This window comes from Patagioenas fasciata, chromosome 23 (assembly GCF_037038585.1).
Source record: "Patagioenas fasciata isolate bPatFas1 chromosome 23, bPatFas1.hap1, whole genome shotgun sequence".
Classification (NCBI taxonomy): Eukaryota; Metazoa; Chordata; class Aves; order Columbiformes; family Columbidae; genus Patagioenas; species Patagioenas fasciata.
This window is the reverse complement of record NC_092542.1, coordinates 561,872-580,828: the sequence shown is the minus strand read 5'-3', so window position 1 is coordinate 580,828 and position 18,957 is coordinate 561,872. Positions and strand designations below refer to the sequence as shown.

Sequence of the window (18,957 nt, the reverse complement as noted above, 5' to 3'; positions counted from 1 at the left end):
AATATTCCTCAGCAGCAGCAGGATATTCTCCTTTCATCAGCCCGACCCAAACCACCGGGAGGTTTCCAGGAGCCTTGGGTTATTTCTTGTGTTATCCGAGGAGCTGTGTTTGCACGTCAGGATGAGCGGCGCTGCCTGGGCCGGGATGGGGCCGGTCGCCCCGATTTACCGGGTGGCACCGGGTGGCTTTGGCTGTGCGGGCGGGAGGGCTGTGGGGAGCGGCCCCAGCGCGGTCTCCAGCGCAGCGGTGAGCGGCTTTGCGCTGGAGCAGGGTGCCAGGAGCGCTCCTGCCACGTTTCCCCCCATATCAACCCTCCTGTTACTGTAGATTCTTTCCTTGCGAGCCGTTGCGGGGCAGCAGCGCTGGTGTTGGAGCCCGAGCCATCCCCAGGAGGGGCCGTGTGTGTCTGTGGTTGCTGCAGCACAGCCACGCGACGCTCCTGAGTGTTGTGTCCGGATGCGGTTTCTGCGCTAGGTGAGGCTCTCGGGGGTCAGACGCGTTCTCTGGCGGCTGGGGAGGCTGAGGCGCCGCTCGGGTCCCGCCAGTTTTCCCCAGGTCCCCACGATGCTCGGGCAGGGATGCTCGAGCTGCGGGGCAGGAGCCGGGCCGGCCTGTGTAGGTACTCGGGGCCTCTCTTGGTTGTTTCCACCACTGATGCAAACTCAAGATGATGCTCAGCAGAATGAAATGGAGCTGGTTTTTCCTTCTTTTTTTATTTTAATTTTTTAATTTTATGCAACTTCGAGGCCTTGCCGAGCGTCCTCAAAGAGCTGCGGCTCGTAGCTGTTTTCTTGGGAAAATGAAAAATACGGTCTCCCGAACCAGAGCTGTTGAAATAAAGGCCTTGGGGGATAGAGGTTCTCTTTGTTTTTAATTAAGAGCTTCTATCTCCTGTTTGCTGCCGTTGCGCGGCTCTGCAGCAGCGCGACATTAGTCTGGAATGGATTTTCTCATGGAATTAATTCCGTTGATGCGGAGGTGTCCGGGAGCCGTTTCAAAAGGTGGCCAGAAAGGCCAAAACTCAGCGCTTTCATCTCGGTGGCAAATATATGGTCTTTAAAATAACATACAGAGCAAGCCCTGGCGTTCGCTTGCTTTGAGGAAACGGCCTGTTCTGGGATGCGAGGAGTCTGCGGTCGCATTCTGCGCGGTGCTGCGGGCGCTGCCGCCGCCCGCGGGGATGCTGAGGCGGGGTCTCGCACCACGGAGGGGACCAGAGCTCGGGCGGGGCGAGAGTGGAAAATCCCAGCGACGTTTCAGCGCTTCCAGGGTTCAAAGAGTGCCTTTGAAGAGCTGCCCTCCTGGCAGGCGACGCATTACATTCTGCTGCTCTAGCAGAAGCGCAGGGCTTTGGACACACTTTCGATTCCATTAACTACTTCTCCTGTAATTACCCTCGAGTTAAATGGTCACTGCGTCAAATCGGCCGGTAAAAGCCTTAGCAAAGGAGCCGCTGGCGGTGCCTGCGCCGGGACGCGGCTGCCGGGACCAGCTCACCGAGCATCCCATCCCGGCCTCTGCCGCCTTCCTCCGCGCTCACCGAGGTGCCATTGGGTGACCGCAGGTCCTGCAGCGCTCTGGCATTGCAGCCTTGCCGTTTGAAACGTTTGCCACGGAGACGAGCGAACAAAACCAAGGTGCCGTAACTGCTGCTGCCAGGTTCTGGCCCGCAGCCGGCGCCGCGTCGTGGGGCGCGGGCGCTCGCGGTGACTCCCGGGCTCGGCAGACGGCAGGAGAAGGGCCGTTCTGCTTCACGAGCTATCGACTTTACCCTCCAGGTCCCTTTCCCCAGACAGACCGAGCTCCCAGGGCCGTGTTTAAAACACCGCGTGTCTTCGCAGCCGTCTCTGTCCTCACCTCCCCGGTGCTGTGTGTCCCTGGCGGGGTGTCCGGCTCTCCCTGGATGCCTCATCCATTAACTCCTTCTCCTGCAGAATGGATGTTTCTCTTCGATTTTGCTCCGTGTGGTTCTTTATATTTCTTTGAAGACCCAGAGGAAAGGACCCGATACATTTGCAAAGTAAGAATAAAGACCTGTTAGTCTTTACTGCAGAGGGTATCGCTCCAGGGCTTTGCAGGGACTCATCCCATCAAGTCCCTGTTCCTCGTTCCCTCACTGCCGTGGTTAACGCTGTTGGGAGAAACATTTCCCATCCCTTTAATCCCCCCGCGCTCTGGTGCAGAATTAATGTGCGATGCAAAGGAACTCGCTTCTGTGCCGGTACATATGGCAACTTATGTATGTGATGGAGTCTAAAATTATCCAGTCCTCCTTCAAATCCCTGTGTCCTGCTCCAAAGAGCTGCCATCCTTCCCAGTGCTCAGCCACCTGCAATCTGTTCTGCCGGCGCCTTTCCCATTATGTAAGTGCAAGGATTAATTGCATCGTTAGGTTCTCCCGCGTCCCCGCCGCCTCTGCTCAGCTCCCATCCTTGCAGAAGGGCTCGTCGTTCCCGACGCCACTTCTGTTTGCGAAGGAATTGGGCACCAGGGTGTTTTTGGTTTATTTTTAGAGTCTTTCCTTTTCTCTTTCTTGGCTGTGTCCCACTGGGAGCTGCTCCAGGATTGCCACGGAGGGCGCGGCGGGGTGGGCATTGCTTGCGCTGTGCTCCTCGGCTCTGTCGGGACACGGCTCCCGCTGGGATGGTCCTCGGGGACCCGAAACATGGGGCCAGGAGCCTTTCTCTGCCCCTCGCCTTCGGCTGGTGGCATCTCCTTGTGAATTCCCTTGGGAAGTGAGAGCCAGCGGCTGCTCCCGCCAGCGCTTCTGGAGGAGCCGTCCCAGCGCGCTCGGACCGCGAGCAAACCGCGGAAATGGGTCATTTGCAAAATACGTGCGGGAGTCGAGGGAGAAAAATAACTCTGATCGTCCCATCCTGCAGCCGTCCCTCTGTCCGAGCGGCCGTCCCTCTGTCCATCCGATGGGACGGACCGTGCGGCTCGCAGCGCTGGGGAGCAGAGGAGCCCCAGGTCCTGGCGCTTTGCGTTGTTCTGCAGCTCCCCGTGGTTTGCTGGGCTCCCGCCAGAGCGGCGCTGGGACCGCGCAGGATCCGGAGAGCCGGCAGGTCGGACGTGTTGGCCATCGTTTCTCCTCCAGAAGACCCCTTGGCCAGAGCTGCCTGTGGTGTGGCCGACGTCTGCTCTGGACCACGTCCTGTCCTTAAAACCCATCGGGATCGCTGCTCCTTTCCCCAGCCCTTCTCCCCGATCTCTCTGCAGCGTATCCGCTGGCAAAGCAGAATGAGCGCTGGGAGACGCCAGGTGTGCATTTCCTTCAGGAAACCCTCCTGCTTTGATTTTGGAGCTGAGTACCTTTGTCCCCCAGATGCCAGCACATCACTCACCTCCCTCCCCGGCCGCGGTCGCCGCCCGAGCGCTTGGCTCTGGGTGTGTTCGGTGAATCAGGCTCACCGAAGGTGACCTTGGTTTTATTGTATTAAACTGTCAAGACTCACATCTCTGAGCGCTTGATTTACGCCCGGGACGCGTCCTGGCAGCAAAGTCCGCGAGCGCTTCCTAAAAAGGTGTCACTGCTGGCCGGGCTCGGCCCTCGGAACCCGGGATGTCGTGGTCTCCGCGTCCCAGCGGTGATGCCAGCGGTGCATGTGGGGCAGGATGCGGCGAGGTGCAGAGCGGGGCACGCGTGGCCGCGGGCAGGGACACGGAGGCCTGGGGGCTGCTCTGTGTGCGGGGGTGGCCTCGGGTGACGGGTGTCTCTGCAGCCTGGCACAGCGCTGCTCCCGCTCCTCCCCAGGCCAGGAGCCTTCTCCCTCGTGTTTCGGGGGGATTCGCGGTTCCTGGGGATGCGTGGGCTGGCGTGGGACGCCGTGTCCCCTGGGAGGTGGCAACATCGCCCCGGAGCCGCCTGAGGCTGCAGCAGCTTTTCTGCCTTGATGAGTTTTGTGGGCAGGGACCGGACCCCCGGGACACAGGGACGAGATCACAGATTCCAAGGGAGTCGGAGCTTTAGTCCTTTGAGAGGAGGCGGCAGAGCAGCAAACGTGATCCGCAGTTTAAAATACCCCGGTAAAACTCCTCTGGCCTCGTTATCCAGCCCGGTGCTGGGCCCCGGGTGAGCGGGTGCGCTGTGCCCAGAGCTGGGGGCCCCGGCGTGGCCCCAAATCCAGGTGCTTTGGTGGGAATTAGCGGCGATTTCCCTGCCACGCACACCCGCAGGAGCTGGAGCCCTGTGCCTGTTTTGCACAGATGCACACGCACATATGTATATATATATATATATATTTCTATAAAACTGCTTGTTTTCCTGTCGTCCTAACACTTATTTATTTATTAAAAATCTGATCCATCAGGAGCTGCAACATCTGTTTGTGAAAAATAGCACATCCTTGGGCTGCAGCCAGGAAAATCATTTCATTACAGAATTGCAACTGTAAAGCGGCACAAAATCACAAACATACTGTACAGCGAGACGCTTTTGTTTCCAAACTCCTCATTAGGAGTGATACGCGAGCCAAAGTTATACCCCGTATAAGGTGACTTAGGAGAAGGCGAGCCCACCCGACCCCGCGGTTGGCGCGGTGCTGCTGGTGGCGGGTTCACCCGCGCCCGCTGCGAGGCTGCGCTGGCGTTTCCCGGCCGGCCCGGAGGGGCCGCGTCTCCACATCTCTTCCGTTCTTCGTGCCTAATTCGGGCTGACAAGGAACATACTTGAGAGGGTAGGAAATGGGAGGCCTGGCTTTGAGATGGTTTTATGTAAGGCGGGAGGGAGGGTTGTGCCGCTGCAGCGGGGGGGTGGGGGTCGGTGTTGGGGGGCTCTGCTCGCAGCTGCCCGGGCCCCCAGAATCACCCCCTGGGCTCCCATCCCCTCTCTCTCGTTTCTTGTCTCCCCAGGTCTGGCGGTTCATCAGATAATCACTATCACCGTGTCCCTCATCATGGTCATTGCTGCTCTGATAACAACTCTTGTCTTAAAAAATTGGTAAGGTCCCTCCGGGGTCTGCTGGGCTTGGGGCACAGGGGCAGGGTGGGGACGGGGGTGCGATTCCAGCCGCGGGGGCTAAGCCCGTGGCGGCTTCAGAAAGACATTGCAGGAGAAAATCCTGGTTTTCCAGTACTGAAACTGCAGAGGAGGCCGAGTCACCTGTGTTCATCTGTGTCACCGTGCCGTGGGTGGCCTTGGGGACCGGCACGTGGCCACGTGCGTGTCGCTGCTGGGGAGTCACCTGCTGCGGTCGGAGTGCGCGGTGGCCACAGCAGGACCTGTCCTGCGCCCGGTGGCATCTCCTCTGCCGCCTTTGGAGCAGCTTTGCAGCCGCTGCTGACATCCCCAGCCACCAACGACTGCGTTTCCTGCCCTTGCCCACCCCTCCAGGGTCTGGAGAGCATCCCCTGACCCCTCGGAGGCCGCCGGTCCGGAGCGTGCCCCGTCCCCGGAGCGCTCGTGTGCTGCTCCAGCTTCGCTCGCGGTTTGTTCTCTCAGCACGGCTGGGCGTACAGCAAAATAGGTTAGCGTTTCGCTCCAGGCACTCGTGCCTTTACCTGTTTTCCCAGGGACCTGCCCTACTTTGGGGTCAGCAGTACTGGCGCAACGATCCGGCTGCAGCTCGGGCCGGTGGCAGAGCTGCCGCGCGGTGCTGCCGCGCCGGGCGGGACGGCAGCTCTGGCCTCGGACAACAGCTCCAGCAACCTAATGCTGGAGCCAGAAAGGGAAAAATATTAAATACAGCGATCTCCTTGAAGAGCAACCTGATCTGGTGAAACTGTCCCTGCTCAAGGCAGGGGTTGGACTGGGTGAGCCGGGAAGGTCCCTTCAGCCCAAACTATTCCATGATTCTATGATCAGTGTAGAACAGAAGTTGCTAAAGCAAGTGGAACTGGGTGATCCCGGGTGGACGCCAGCGGGCGGGCACGGCCAGAGCCGCCATGGCCCGTGTCCTGGCGGGTTTACTCGGCTCCAGCATTTGCCAAACCGCTGTGGTTTGTCACGCCGCACGCTGGGCTCTCTCTGGAGCTGCTCCTGCCGGCGGGGGCAGAGCTGCCCCTGAGCACACGCTCGGTCCCCAGCTCCAAGGGGACACAGGCTCTGCCCCCCGTCCCTTGGCTGTCGCTTGTCCCCTCGGGCAGGACGGGTGAGCAGTGCTGCGAGTGTCCTGCTTGTCGTGAGTCCTCGTGCCGCCGTGGCGGGGCTGGCGGCTGGTTTAGGGCTGTCTGTGCTGGTCACATCAGCGGGTGCAGAGCGGCTGTGTCCCGCTGCCGGCGGATCCACCGTCCCCAGGCTGGCCCCGTGCAGGCAGCACCAGCATCCCCAGCTCCCACTGCCCTCGGAGCTGCCACCTTCCGAAACCCCAGTGTTACGATGGGCGCTGTCAATGCTGTTCAGAAACAAGAGACAAATTAATCGAATCTGACCCTTAACGAGGAGCAGCCCAGTCTGGGGCCGCTGCTCCCGCAGGAGCCTCCGCAGGGGTGACCGGGAGCGGGGCGGCCCCGCCGCTGTCCCTGGGCCGTGTCACACCAGCTTCTGCGCTGATTTATGCCCATAAGTTAAAACCTCTTGGTGCCTCCCAGACGGAAAGGGTTGCACTTCATTGTTCCCACCTCTGTCTTTTCACTTACAAGAACGTTTTCATCTCCTGCAGGTATAAACTCTGACTTGCTAACTAATTCCTAATTCCTCTGGTGGTAAAAAGCTTGTATCTAAAATTTACATTTGATCCTTAAAAAGAAGGCAAGCCGAATGACTGCTTGATTGCGGCTGATCTTCCCAAAGTGCCGAATTCTAATCTAATGTTGAGTGACGCAGAATTGCCAACCGGTAACGCGTGGTGCACCGTGTCCCCTCTCCCGTCCCCAGCTGCGCGCAGAGAGGGCGCCCGCGGCGCAACAGCCACCAGCGCAAGCTGGAGCAGCAGGAGGAGAGCTGCCAGAACCTGACCGACTTCGCGCCCCCCCGCGTGCCCAGCGCCCTCGACATCTTCACCGCCTACAACGAGACGCTGCAGTGCTCCCACGAGTGCGTCCGCACCCCCCTGCCCGTCTACGCCGAGGAGGCGCTGCGCTCGCCCGGGGATTATAAAACCACCTTCAATGGAAACAGGTGAGGTGGCGGCGCGGTGTCCCGCAGGCTGGGGAGCGGCAGCGCGGTGTCCTGTGGGTTGGGGAACAGTGGCGTGGTGTCCCGCGGGCTGGGGAGCAGTGGCGTGGTGTCCTGTGGGTTGGGGAACAGCAGCGCAGTGTCCCGCGGGCTGGGGAGCAGGGGCATGGTGTCCTGTGGGTTGGGGAACAGCAGCGCGGTGTCCTGTGGCTTGGGGAGCTCCATCCCATTCCAGGGTCCGCTGGCCCCTCTCCTCCCCGGGGAGATGATGCCCTGGCTCTCCCAGCTCTCCCGGCCACCGTGATGCTCGCCCACCCATCAGCTCAGTGTGGCTGTGGCCGCTGGACCCCTCGCCCCCCGATGCAGAGGGGGCTCGGCTCGGTGTCCCCTGTCCCCACGGTGTCAGCCAGCCAGACCCCACGATCAGCCAGCCCTGGCGGCGGTCAGCACCACACGTGTTTCGGTTCCTGGCTGTTGCTGCCAGCACGTAAATGCTGCTGGATCCGTCTCCCAGCATCAGCGCTGCCTCCCAAGTGGCATCGGCAGAGCTGCCGGGTTGGAACGAGCGGGGCGGTTGATGGGAGAGCAGGCGGCGAGAGCCAAACCAACCGTGTGTCTGGTGTGAAGTAACAATGCGTTAACCAGGGGCTTCGTAGCAGCTGGTGGTGCGGTGCAGGAGACGGAGCCCTCGCTCTGCCTGCCCCTGCCTGCACAGAGGGGATGGGGACAGAGCGACCCTCCCCACACCCTGCGCTGGCTCCAGAGCCTGCTGGCGCTTGTGCGGTTCCGCCACACCATAAATGCAGGTCCCCCATCAGAACTAGAGGAAGAATCAGGAGAGTTTTGAGCTTTGCACCATCCTGGGTTCCAGGAGCACTAAGCCCATTCAAAGCGTTGCTGTAGAGGTGTTGTTTCCCTCCTCTAACACAGCTGATTTCTGCAGCCGCCCACCTCGCTTGCTCCTGCTGTGTTACGCACCAGCACGTGCAAGCCCCTTTTTTGCTCGCTGCAGACCCTCTTCTTCTGACCGGCATCTTATTCCCGTGGCCTTTGTGTCTGAGAAGTGGTTTGAAATCTCCTGCTGACTGGCCGAAGCCTGTTTGACTTCTGGGGGCAGGGCAGACGCCGTCGGGCTGTTTCGTGGTATGTACCGCGTCTGTCCCGCGTCCGTCCCGCGTCCGTCCCGCGTCCATCCCGCGTCTGTCCCGCGTCCGTCCCGCATCTGTCCCGCATCCGTCCCACATCTGTCCCGCGTCCGTCCCGTCCCCGTTGTCCCCTGCACGCCATCTGCCACCCTGTCCCCGCCTGCTGCCGTCCTCCCGCTCGCTTCTGTTGGGATGTTGACCCGAGCAGGGTGACCCACCCGGCCAGGGTGGCTGGACACGGCTCCTGCCGCGGTGGGACCTTGGGTACCAAAATGGCTTTTCCACGGAGGTGAATTACAGACAGGCTGAGCTGGAAGGTTGGGACTGGGGTGGATGTCGCTTGAGAGCGAAGGGTCCCTGGGGCAGCCTTGAACTTGAGCCTGACCGTGTGGTTCTAAAACCTTGACAAGCGATAGGAATTTCCGTGCTGTGTCTGTAATTAACCTCTTGCTGCATGATGGACGGCCCGGCCCGTTCGAGGGTCACGCACCCGCCATGCACGCTCCGTCAGTACCCGGAGCTGTTTGAAGATGTTTGCTGCCATAACCGCTTCCACAGTCCCTCTGCGAGGCTGCCGGGGTCCCCTCCTCCTCCTCCTCTCCCTGCTCTGCGCAGCCCAGCCTGTGCACGGTCCCCAGCAGCTGCGCTCGCAGCCCGCACTGCTGCAGCCGGGGGGGCGGCCCTGTTGTACTGGTTTCAATAGTGCACTGGTTGGGGAGTCTTTGATTTCTGAGTTGGCCTGAGCCGTTTCTCCTCCCTGCGTTGCCGTGGAAGGCGGTGCCAGGGCCGCAGCCGGGGCCGCTGCGTGCCGGCGCACCGCGGGGCAGCAGAGCCGCGTGCTCAGGTGGATTAATTGCTCTGTTCCCAGTCCCCGCTGTAATGAATCATATATTCCGTGTAAATGAAATTTCCAGCCTTCCCTGACTGCAGCTGGGTCGGAATGGCCTGTTTAACATTGTGCTCAGCTATTGAACATACAAGTATAATTAGATTAGCATGGAAGGGAGTAAAAAAGGAAGAGTCAGGGCCATGTTGGGTCAGCCGGTGAGGGGGCAGCCGGAGGAGAAGCGAGGGGTTCAGCATCTGCTGCCGGTGTCTGTGCCCCCAGAGCCTCCCCGGCTGCAGGGGCTGCGCTGTTCAATGCCAAAAGGCTCTTACTCCCCATCTATTAACGTGCTCTCGTTATTTCTTGTGCTGTGGCCGCGGGCTGGCACTGAGGATGCCGTTGCAGCTCTGCTTTCCAGAGGAGAGGCTGCTGGGAAGGGAGACGCAGCTCTTCGGGAGCAACGGCCGTTTCCTGCCTGGCTTTGGCTGTGGCACCAACGTCACCTGAAGGTGACCTGGTGCTGCCGCGCGGCTGCGTTGCGCAGGGATGCTCCGGAGCTCAGGGGGCTCCCAGCCACAGGCTTTACAAACAGCTTTCTCCTCCCAGCCCCTTTCTCATGTGCGCAGAGGATGGAGGGAACATGGGGCGAGCGGAGCGCGGGGGTCTCTGCAGGGGTAGACACTGCCCCGGTCTCCGCGATGGAGACCTCTCTCCTTGGAAAGGCTTGAGGTGCTTTATAGGTGTGAAGTGATGGCACTTCACAGCTCTGAGCTGTCTAATGAGCAAATTAGTCCTGGCGAATGTGTGGAGTCAGAGCCGGAGGCAGCAGACGGACGATGTGGCTGGGGCCAGGGATGGAGCAGAGAGGGAGCGCAGGCGTTTCGGCGCGGTGAGCCCCGGGAGCCTGGTTGGAGCCTGACGTGGGCTCTACACGTTACAATCCATCGGCACCGTGCGGGGACCCAGCCGCACATCTGGCGGTGCTGGCGGCACCGCGGGGAGCGGGAGCAGATGTGGGACCCCGCGGCACCGCAGCCCTGGCAGCTGCGGCAGCACCGGGCTCCTGTCAGAACCTGGTGGCGCCCCTGTGGTGACACAGCCAGCAGACGTTGGCGTTGTGTCCTGGGGTCACAGCCAGCCCGTGCCACAGGAGGGACAGGAGGGTCCCTGTGCCACCGGTGCGGTCCCCGCGGTGCCGGCGGTGTCACCCGCAGTGAGCGGCTGTTGGGGCTTCCCAGCAGATTGTCTCTGGGGTGCTGGCATGGAGAGGATGTCAGAGCCAGGAGTGTCACACCCGGGGCTGTCACACTCAGGAATGTCACACCTGGGAATGCCACACCCAGGGCTGTCACACCTGGGCTGTCACACCCAGGGCTGTCACACCTGGGGCTGTCACACCCAGGAATGTCACACCCAGGAATGTCACACCCAGGAATGTCACACCTAGGGCTGTCACACCTGGGGTGTCACACCCGGGAATGTCACACCTGGGGCGTCACACTGTCAGGCTGTAAGAAGCAAGCCCATCCGTGCAGGTGACAGAGGTGACAGGCGCTGAGGCAGAGGCAGGAGCTGCCGCTGTTCTGCAAACCGAAAGGTGACATTTGCTGCAGGCTCGAGTGGCTTTGGCCGGGCACCCCAGCAAACCGTGACTGGTTTGGTTGGATTTCCGACTGGCTTTGGGGCTTTCTGAAATGAAGTTTGAGATTTGGCATTATTCTTGTCCTTAATCCCACTCTCTTTGACTGAAAAACCCCATGGAATGAGATTATACAAAAATCTGTAAGGTTGATCAAGCGCTGACCTACTTTGCACAAAGAGGCTATTTGGAATACAATATAAATTTTACATCCTGCGATGCGTGCATTAAATAGTGTTCATCCAGAACTATGTAAATGTTCGGCATCGCTGTCAGGGAAGTGGCAATTTGAGACCTGAGAGCTGTACCGGTGCCGTACCATTGATCTGACCCTGGCCTTGCACAAGGCAGTGACAATTTACGGCGCTGGGCGGTAATTCCATGCCCGGAACGCGGCGACAGCTGCTGCGCTGGCCCCGCTCTGCCTGACAACAGCAAACGCTTCCTATTAACATTAACAGTAATGAGTCATCACAAAAAGCCAGGCTTGTCTTCGGAGGAATTCCAGCAGTCCCAACAGCCCCGGCGCGGGAGATTAAGGACTCTGCAAAATCTGCCTCGCTAATTAAGACTTCAGTGTTGTTCTTGGAGACGTCGTATGTTGGGCATCTTGCTTAAAAATAATGTGAAGGAAGAGCCCTTGAACACGGAGCGTATCGCGGTTCTCGATGCCGATAGCCAGCCGGTCACAGGTCACCGTGTAGATTGGGGCATATATGTCCTGAGCACGCCGCAGGCAGCACTTTGCATATGCTGTGTGTATATGTATCCATATATATATATCTGCTGTACATCAGGCCCGCTCATGCCGCTGTGTCGGGCACGCTGAGCTGCATTAGGGCACGTATGGCTGTATATAAAGTCATGTACACGCAAAGCGAGTGGCCACACGCTAATGATGGGGAGTAATTGTCTTTGCATGAAGGTTTAAAGATTACATAGGGAGAGATATTTCAGAAGATGGCAAATAAATAGCTTAGGAAGAACCTCAATAGGAACCAATGCTTTATTGATTCTTTAGGGCATTTAACTTTAGAAAATCTTATTAGTGCTCATCATCATCGTCATCTCATGTGCCAGAGCGCCGGCGGCTCCGGCCCGGGGTGAGGGGCCCCGCACGCCCGGGTGATCAGAGATGAGTCAGGCTTTGGAGAGGCTCCGAGGAGGCGCAGTGGGGCACCCCAGCCTCGTGGTCACCCCACCCTTACCCCCCCCCCACCGCACCCTCAGCCGCTGCCCCCCCCACCCCCGCACCCTCAGCCGCTGCCCCCCCACCCCCGCACCCTCAGCCGCTGCCCCCCCCCGCACCCTCAGCCGCTGCCCCCCCCCCCGCACCCTCAGCCGCTGCCCCCCCAGCCCCGCACCCTCAGCTGCTGCCCCCCCCACCCCCGCACCCTCAGCCGCTGCCCCCCCCCCGCACCCTCAGCCGCTGCCCCCCCAGCCCCGCACCCTCAGCCGCTGCCCCCCCCCCCGCACCCTCAGCCGCTGCCCCCCCCCCCGCACCCTCAGCCGCTGCCCCCCCAGCCCCGCACCCTCAGCCGCTGCCCCCCCCCCCGCACCCTCAGCCGCTGCCCCCCCAGCCCCGCACCCTCAGCCGCTGCCGCGCCGGCCGGCGGGGTGGGGAGCGCTGCTCCGGGGCAGCGCGGGCCGTGGCGCCTTTCCCCGTCGTGGTTTAATCTTTTCTCTTTCTTCTCGTCCTTAACAGGATTCCATTGGTGAACCTGTAAAAACCATAAAACAAGTACTGGGTTACCCGTACCTACCATTTCTGTTTACCAGTAGGAGACTCACAGAGCAGCGTTCTATGGGCCAAATATATTTTTATAAAAATGAACACGCCTATAGGTAACTGTGTTTTTCAAAGAGTGCGTTTTTTGGAGAAGAGAAGGAAAAAAGGGTGAGCAAAGAATCCGTGGAGGAGGACGAGGAACCGGCGAGGGAGCGAGGGGAGGGAGCGGGCGCCTGGACGTGGACCGGCTCCGAACCTGTGCCAATAACACCGTTATGTGCCATGTACCGAGGCAGAGACTTCGCCAGAAGCCGAAGCCAAGTCGCTAACGCCTGGGAACGCTGTGGAGGACGAGGGGGGGGTCTCTTCTGGTGGGGTCGTTCATTCCGGTCCATACGCATACATACATACGATATATGTAGAGAGAAAATATATATATATACACACACAAACACTTTTTGTACTGTAGCAATTTTTGAAGATCTTAAATACGCATTTTTAAAGAAGACGTCATGGGCTAAAAGTCTCATTTCTTTAAGACGCATATTGCGAACTAGGTGAACTGATGTTTTCTACTTTGGCAGCTTGCCTTTCAAACCTATATGTGTATATATAAGTAGACATATATACATATATATACGTGTGTGTGTGTATGTATAAGCATATATATGTATGTATACATATATATCTCTAGTTTTGGTTACTTTGGGAATGCTTTTCCAGCGGGGCCGCGCTGCCCGGGCTCCGGGGCGGGCGGGAGGCGCCGGGATGGAGCCGGCTGTGGCTGCACGGACGCGTCTGCGCCGCATTCACCAAGTGCTTTCCTGGCGGAGGAGCTGCCGGAGCAGGTGTTGGCGGGACGGCTGTTTGGGCCGCTCTGGTCCGAGCCTTCGGGGTGGCCGGGAAGGAGCCCGAGAGCCGCTGTCTGCCCTACGTTTGGCAGCGCGGTCCCTGCGGTGCGGGTTGTGACGCTTCGGGGCTGGCCGGGGACGGGTGCTGCGCCTGGGCTCGCGGAGGATGGGCTTCTTGGCACAGGAGACAACGTTCAGGAGTGGGGTGTGGGAGGTTTTCTGGAAAATGGCTTCAAATCAGCCACGACACCAAAGCTCGTTCAGGCCCTTGTGAGAAGCAAGAAGAGCCGGTGGCTCCTGCCCCGGGTTCTCGTTGGGCGGCTGCCACGTTCTGGGGGGCAACGACAGCAGAGATCAGACCAAAGTCCTCCCGTTCTTTTTGTAAACTGCCCTTCCTAAATAGTAGTGATAGTAGTGATTTTTTTTAGAATTGTCCAGATACACATTTCTACTCATCCAGTAATTACTCAGCTCCATTTCTTTATTATAACGAGTGTGGAGTTATAAAAAGAAAGCAGAAGCTTCTGGTGTTGCGCGCAGCCCCGTGCGCAGGCTCCTGTTTCCGTGCCCTCCTCTGTCCTTTCCCGATGGAGCTGCACGGTCTGGGTTGTTCTCCCGAAGCTCTGCAGGCTGCCTGGGAACGTCTTCCTCGCCGGACCTGCTGGTCACCGGTGGACTCGAACCAAACCTCTCCCAAGGCTTTGGCAACATCCCCAGCGACTCCGATGAGCCTCGAGCGCCCTGGGGTGGGCTCTGCTGCCCCCGCAGCGAGGGGAGGAGGGGGGTCCCTGTTGCCGGGGTCCGTCCATGACCAACCCGCTCGCCCTGCCGAGGTGGTTTGGGTGAGCAGAGCCGTGCGTCCCCAGGCCGGGGTTGGGTGTCGGGGTGTCAAACAGAGCTGGGTCCCCCCAGGCGTGTGCAGCAGAGCGGGGATCTGCGCTTTTTGTCTGTTTTGCAAGAGCAGAGCTTGGTGCGCTGGGCAGAGGGTGCTCTGCCCGGCTCTCGGGGCACTGGGTCGGATGTCTCCATCATCTTGGTGTACTGGGGCTTGTGTTTCGCTGGTGCAAATGGTGCAGCCCCGGCAAATCGCCCTCGCTGGCACGGTGTTTGAATTCGTTGACTTTGCTGGCATCAGTGGCTCCAGCTCAGAGCCGCGTCTGCTTCCCCCGTCGATGTCCCTGTGTACTGGTGTGCGCTGGCTGCACCCGGGGCTGTGCGGTGGCTCTACCAGTGTGATCTCGGTAGCGATTTGGCCTCGTAAAATGTATCGCGACCCCCTCGTTCCCGAGCGTTTGAAGCATCGTTCTGTGTTGCAGGGAGGAAGGGCCAGGCAGAGCCGGGACTGGCAGGGCATGCGGGCCGGTGACGGTGACGGTGACGGTGACAGAAGGTGCCCTGTCCCCCGTCCCCAGCCCGTCCGCGGGGGAGGTGTGTGGGGGGGTGTCAGGGGGAACAAAGGCGAATATCCGACCCCAGATGGCAGGAGTTGGCTTCCGATGGCAGGACTTGCACGAGCTTTCCACGCGGTCTGCAGGAGGACACGTCCTGGTCGCCGAGAGAGGAGCGGTGAACCAGGGAACAAAAGTAGATGCACAATCTTCCCTTATTTATAAGGACCAACAGCACTTGCACTTTATGGAGAAGCCCCCGCACCCCCTGCATGCCAAGCACACGGACGGGCACAGCGCCGGGAGGAGGGAGCTGCGCAGGGGCCGATCTACGAGGCAGGATCCCGGTGTCTTTTGTAGTAAAAAGAAATGAACTGTGGTTATTTCATTCCTTACTGTTGATGAAAGCCAAAAAACAAGCAAGCAGTGAAAACATGAAGTCACATATGTGTGGAACAGACCTATGGGGCCGATCTTTCACGCTGGGGAAGAAGCCGGCGAGCGTGGGGTTTGCAGACGCGTTCCCTCATGAGCTTTGCCACGTTACAGCCACATCGCTCCGAGGCCGTTTGGTGCCCACAGCCGCGGGTGGCGGCGCTGGATGGGCTCCTGCCGGCCCTGCCCCTCGCCGGGCACGAGGCTCCGGCTCCATCCGGCTGAGCCGGCCCAAAGCTTGAGCAGTAACCGGGAGGTTTTGCCAACGCTCGCGCCACCGGGTGCTTTGGATCGGCTGGAGCCGCTCGCCCGAGCAGCCGGGTCTGGCTGCTGCGCGGTGCCAGGTGGGACTCGCGGTGCCAGGTGGGACTCGCGGTGCCAGGCGGGACTCGCGGTGCCAGGTGGGACTCGCGGTGCCAGGTGGGACTCGTGCGCGCTGGGAGAAGGAGGGGTTTTGGTGTCACCCAGAAGCCCAGCCCGTTTTCCAGCCCCGTAGCATTGTGCAGGTAGCAGGAAGCGTCCCGCGGTGAAACGCAGCCCTGGAAACACGGTTTTGCTGGATGGGCACACGAGACATCCAGGGGTGCAGCGCAGACGCGGCATCGAGCGTCCTCCACCGCCCAGCAAAACCGTGTTTCCCGGATGCTGTTTCTGCGGGAAAACGGGTTTGCCTTGTGTTTTGTTTCATTGTGGATGTGGCAGCTTGTGAACAAAAAAGGCTTTGCTCTCGCTTTGCTGTAGGCTTCCAGCTCGCTGCTCCTCGGTTCTCTTTGGTTCATTCTCTGGGTTTCTCAGCCCCTTAGCCGTTGGTGAGAAACGCGTCACCGCTGCCAAAAGGCCGCGCACCCCAGGCGAGCTGCGGGGCGTCCGTGTGCTGCTGCCGCCGGGGACGAGCCCTTTGCTGCCGGCACCGCCGTCCCCTCCCTGCGCCAGACTGGGCTGTGCTGGGGCTGCTGGGCCGTGCTGGGCACCTCGGGGTGCGGGGACGGGCTGGTGTGGTACCCGAGCCCCTCGCTGTGCAAACTGGGCAGCATCTGCCCACGGCACCCCCGGCGCGCGGGGCAGGGGGTCCCGGCCAGGCGCCCATCTCCCCAGATCCCATGGGTTTTCCTCCACTCTGTCTTCCCAGCGAGGGCTCCGGGCAGTGCCGGGGCCGTGACGGGGACGTGGGGCAGTGCCGGGGCTGTGATGGGGCCGTGGGGCAGCACCAGGGCTGTGGGGCAGCAGAGCCAGCCCGGGGCACGTTTCGGGTTCCCCCTCCTCCACTGGCAGCGTGTTGTGAAGGAAGGTCGTTCAGCTAAGATGGTAGTTAAATAGTAGATATTCTACACATATTATATATTTTGTAAAAAAAAGAAAATAATATAAAAAAATAAATAGAACAAAAGTATATCTATAGTATCTCAGCCCACCCATTTCAGGAGGAATGTGGTTGGAGTTTTCATTCAACCAGGTACAAAATCTGTAAGCGACTCGTTCAAAACCAGCAGGAGATCCCTCACGTTCAGCCCGCGGGTTTGGCTCCAGATCTCGTGTGACGCTTCTCACGCATTTTTCAGGATTATTCTCAGCGTCTGTAGGTACATTTTTAATGGTGTCACGAGTGGAGATGATCTTTACTTGGAGAAAAAGTATATGTTGCACAAAAATGTACACTAAGGGCACAGATTTCTGACCCAGATTCTTCTATTTTAGGTTCCGAGGGGTTTATTTTTGTTCGATAGGACATGTACAGTGAAGTTTACACTTTATTTTGCCAAAAAAACCCACAAAAACGTTTTCTAACATGAGACAGCTTTTCCTTTGTAACTGGTTTGCCATCACTGAGCGCTTTGGTTGCTTGTAACCGGTTTGAAATCCCTGGGTGCTTTGGTTGCTTGTAACCGGTTTGAAATCACTGAGTGCTTTGGGTATTTGTAACCGGTTTGAAATCACTGGGTGCTTTGGGTATTTGTAACCGGTTTGAAATCACTGAGTGCTTTGGGTATTTGTAACCGGTTTGAAATCACTGAGTGCTTTGGTTATTTGTAACCGGTTTGAAATCACTGGGTGCTTTGGGTATTTGTAACCGGTTTGAAATCACTGAGTGCTTTGGGTATTTGTAACCGGTTTGAAATCACTGAGTGCTTTGGGTATTTGTAACCGGTTTGAAATCCCTGGGTGCTTTGGGTATTTGTAACCGGTTTGAAATCACTGGGTGCTTTGGGTATTTGTAACCGGTTTGAAATCACTGAGTGCTTTGGGTATTTGTAACCGGTTTGAAATCACTGGGTGCTTTGGGTATTTGTAACCGGTTTGAAATCACTGGGTGCTTTGGGTATTTGTAACCGGTTTGAAATCACTGAGTGCTTTGGGTATTTGTAACCGGTTTGAAATCCCTGGGTGCTTTGGGTATTTGTAACCGGTTTGAAATCACTGGGTGCTTTGGGTATTTGTAACCGGTTTGAAATCACTGAGTGCTTTGGGTATTTGTAACCGGTTTGAAATCACTGGGTGCTTTGGGTATTTGTAACCGGTTTGAAATCACTGAGTGCTTTGGGTATTTGTAACCGGTTTGAAATCACTGAGCGCTTTGGGTATTTGTAACCGGTTTGAAATCACTGAGCGCTTTGGGTATTTGTAACCGGTTTGAAATCACTGGGTGCTTTGGGTATTTGTAACCGGTTTGAAATCACTGAGTGCTTTGGGTATTTGTAACCGGTTTGAAATCACTGAGTGCTTTGGGTATTTGTAACCGGTTTGAAATCACTGAGTGCTTTGGGTATTTGTAACCGGTTTGAAATCACTGAGTGCTTTGGGTATTTGTAACCGGTTTGAAATCACTGAGCGCTTTGGGTATTTGTAACCGGTTTGAAATCACTGGGTGCTTTGGGTATTTGTAACCGGTTTGAAATCACTGAGCGCTTTGGTTATTTGTAACCGGTTTGAAATCACTGAGTGCTTTGGGTATTTGTAACCGGTTTGAAATCACTGAGCGCTTTGGTTATTTGTAACCGGTTTGAAATCACTGAGTGCTTTGGGTATTTGTAACCGGTTTGCCATCACTGAGCGCTTTGGTTATTGCCGGGAAGCGCCGGGGGTGCCGGCGCCGCCGCCCGCGGGGCCCACACACCAGACCTGTCTTCTCCCCGAGTGGTTTTTAATCTGTCTCTGTACTGGAAGCTGTGTATTTGGAAGCACTGTAAATGCCACCTGTACCGACCTCCCTCTGTATATTTAGTACTCTGATGTTGCTATTAAAACTGATATGAGAACCGCGCGGCGGGTGCCGATTGGGTTCCTGTGCGCCCCCGGGGCGGGACGGGCTGGTTTTGGGGGGACCCCTCGGCATAAGGGGCCCAGGGCTGCCCTGGGGAGACGTCCCTGGGGTGAGCGGCCGAGCGGCCCCGCTGTCCCCCCGGAACGGGCTCTCTGTGTCCCCCACCGCGGGGACACCGCTGCCTGCGCCTTGGGACAAAGTCCTTTAATAGGGCAGTTAGGGAGTTAATGAGACGTCACTAACGATGTTTTAAATGACCAGCTATGCAAGGAGGTAAGCAGGAACCGCTTAAGCCGGATCCACGTTTCCATGGATGGAGGGTGCCGTGAGCAGACGTGTATTAACGTGATGTTTCGTGTGTGCAGATCCGGGTTGAATTGGTGCTGATGTGCCACACTGAGGCCGTTGTGCTCCCGGGCAGGGCTTGCTGGACAGACAGACGGATGTGGGGACGGACACCGGACAGGAGGGGTCTGGCAGAGCTGCCGGGCAGCAGGGACAGTGCCAGAGCCCCCGTGCCCCCGCCGCAGGACACGCGATGGCGTGGATGCCATTCTTCAAAACGCCGTCTGACCTGGAAACGGGGAGAGAAAGCCCTTTTCAGTGTCTGTGCCGGCTTTGAAGAGCGGT

The 18,957-nt window shown here is 58.5% G+C and overlaps 1 protein-coding gene across 1 annotated transcript in view; it reads left to right on the top strand.

The window, feature by feature from the left end:
* Nucleotides 1-18,326, top strand: part of AJAP1 (adherens junctions associated protein 1) — a 35,666-nt gene extending 17,340 nt beyond the window's left edge. Inside the window, exons 3-6 of the mRNA XM_065855184.2 lie at nucleotides 4,853-4,940; nucleotides 6,816-7,058; nucleotides 8,068-8,198; nucleotides 12,371-18,326. Of these exons, the coding sequence (XP_065711256.1) occupies nucleotides 4,853-4,940; nucleotides 6,816-7,058; nucleotides 8,068-8,140 (404 nt within the window). The 3' untranslated portion in view covers nucleotides 8,141-8,198; nucleotides 12,371-18,326. The remainder of the gene's footprint in view (nucleotides 1-4,852; nucleotides 4,941-6,815; nucleotides 7,059-8,067; nucleotides 8,199-12,370) is intronic.
* Nucleotides 18,327-18,957: the final 631 nt, after the last annotated feature.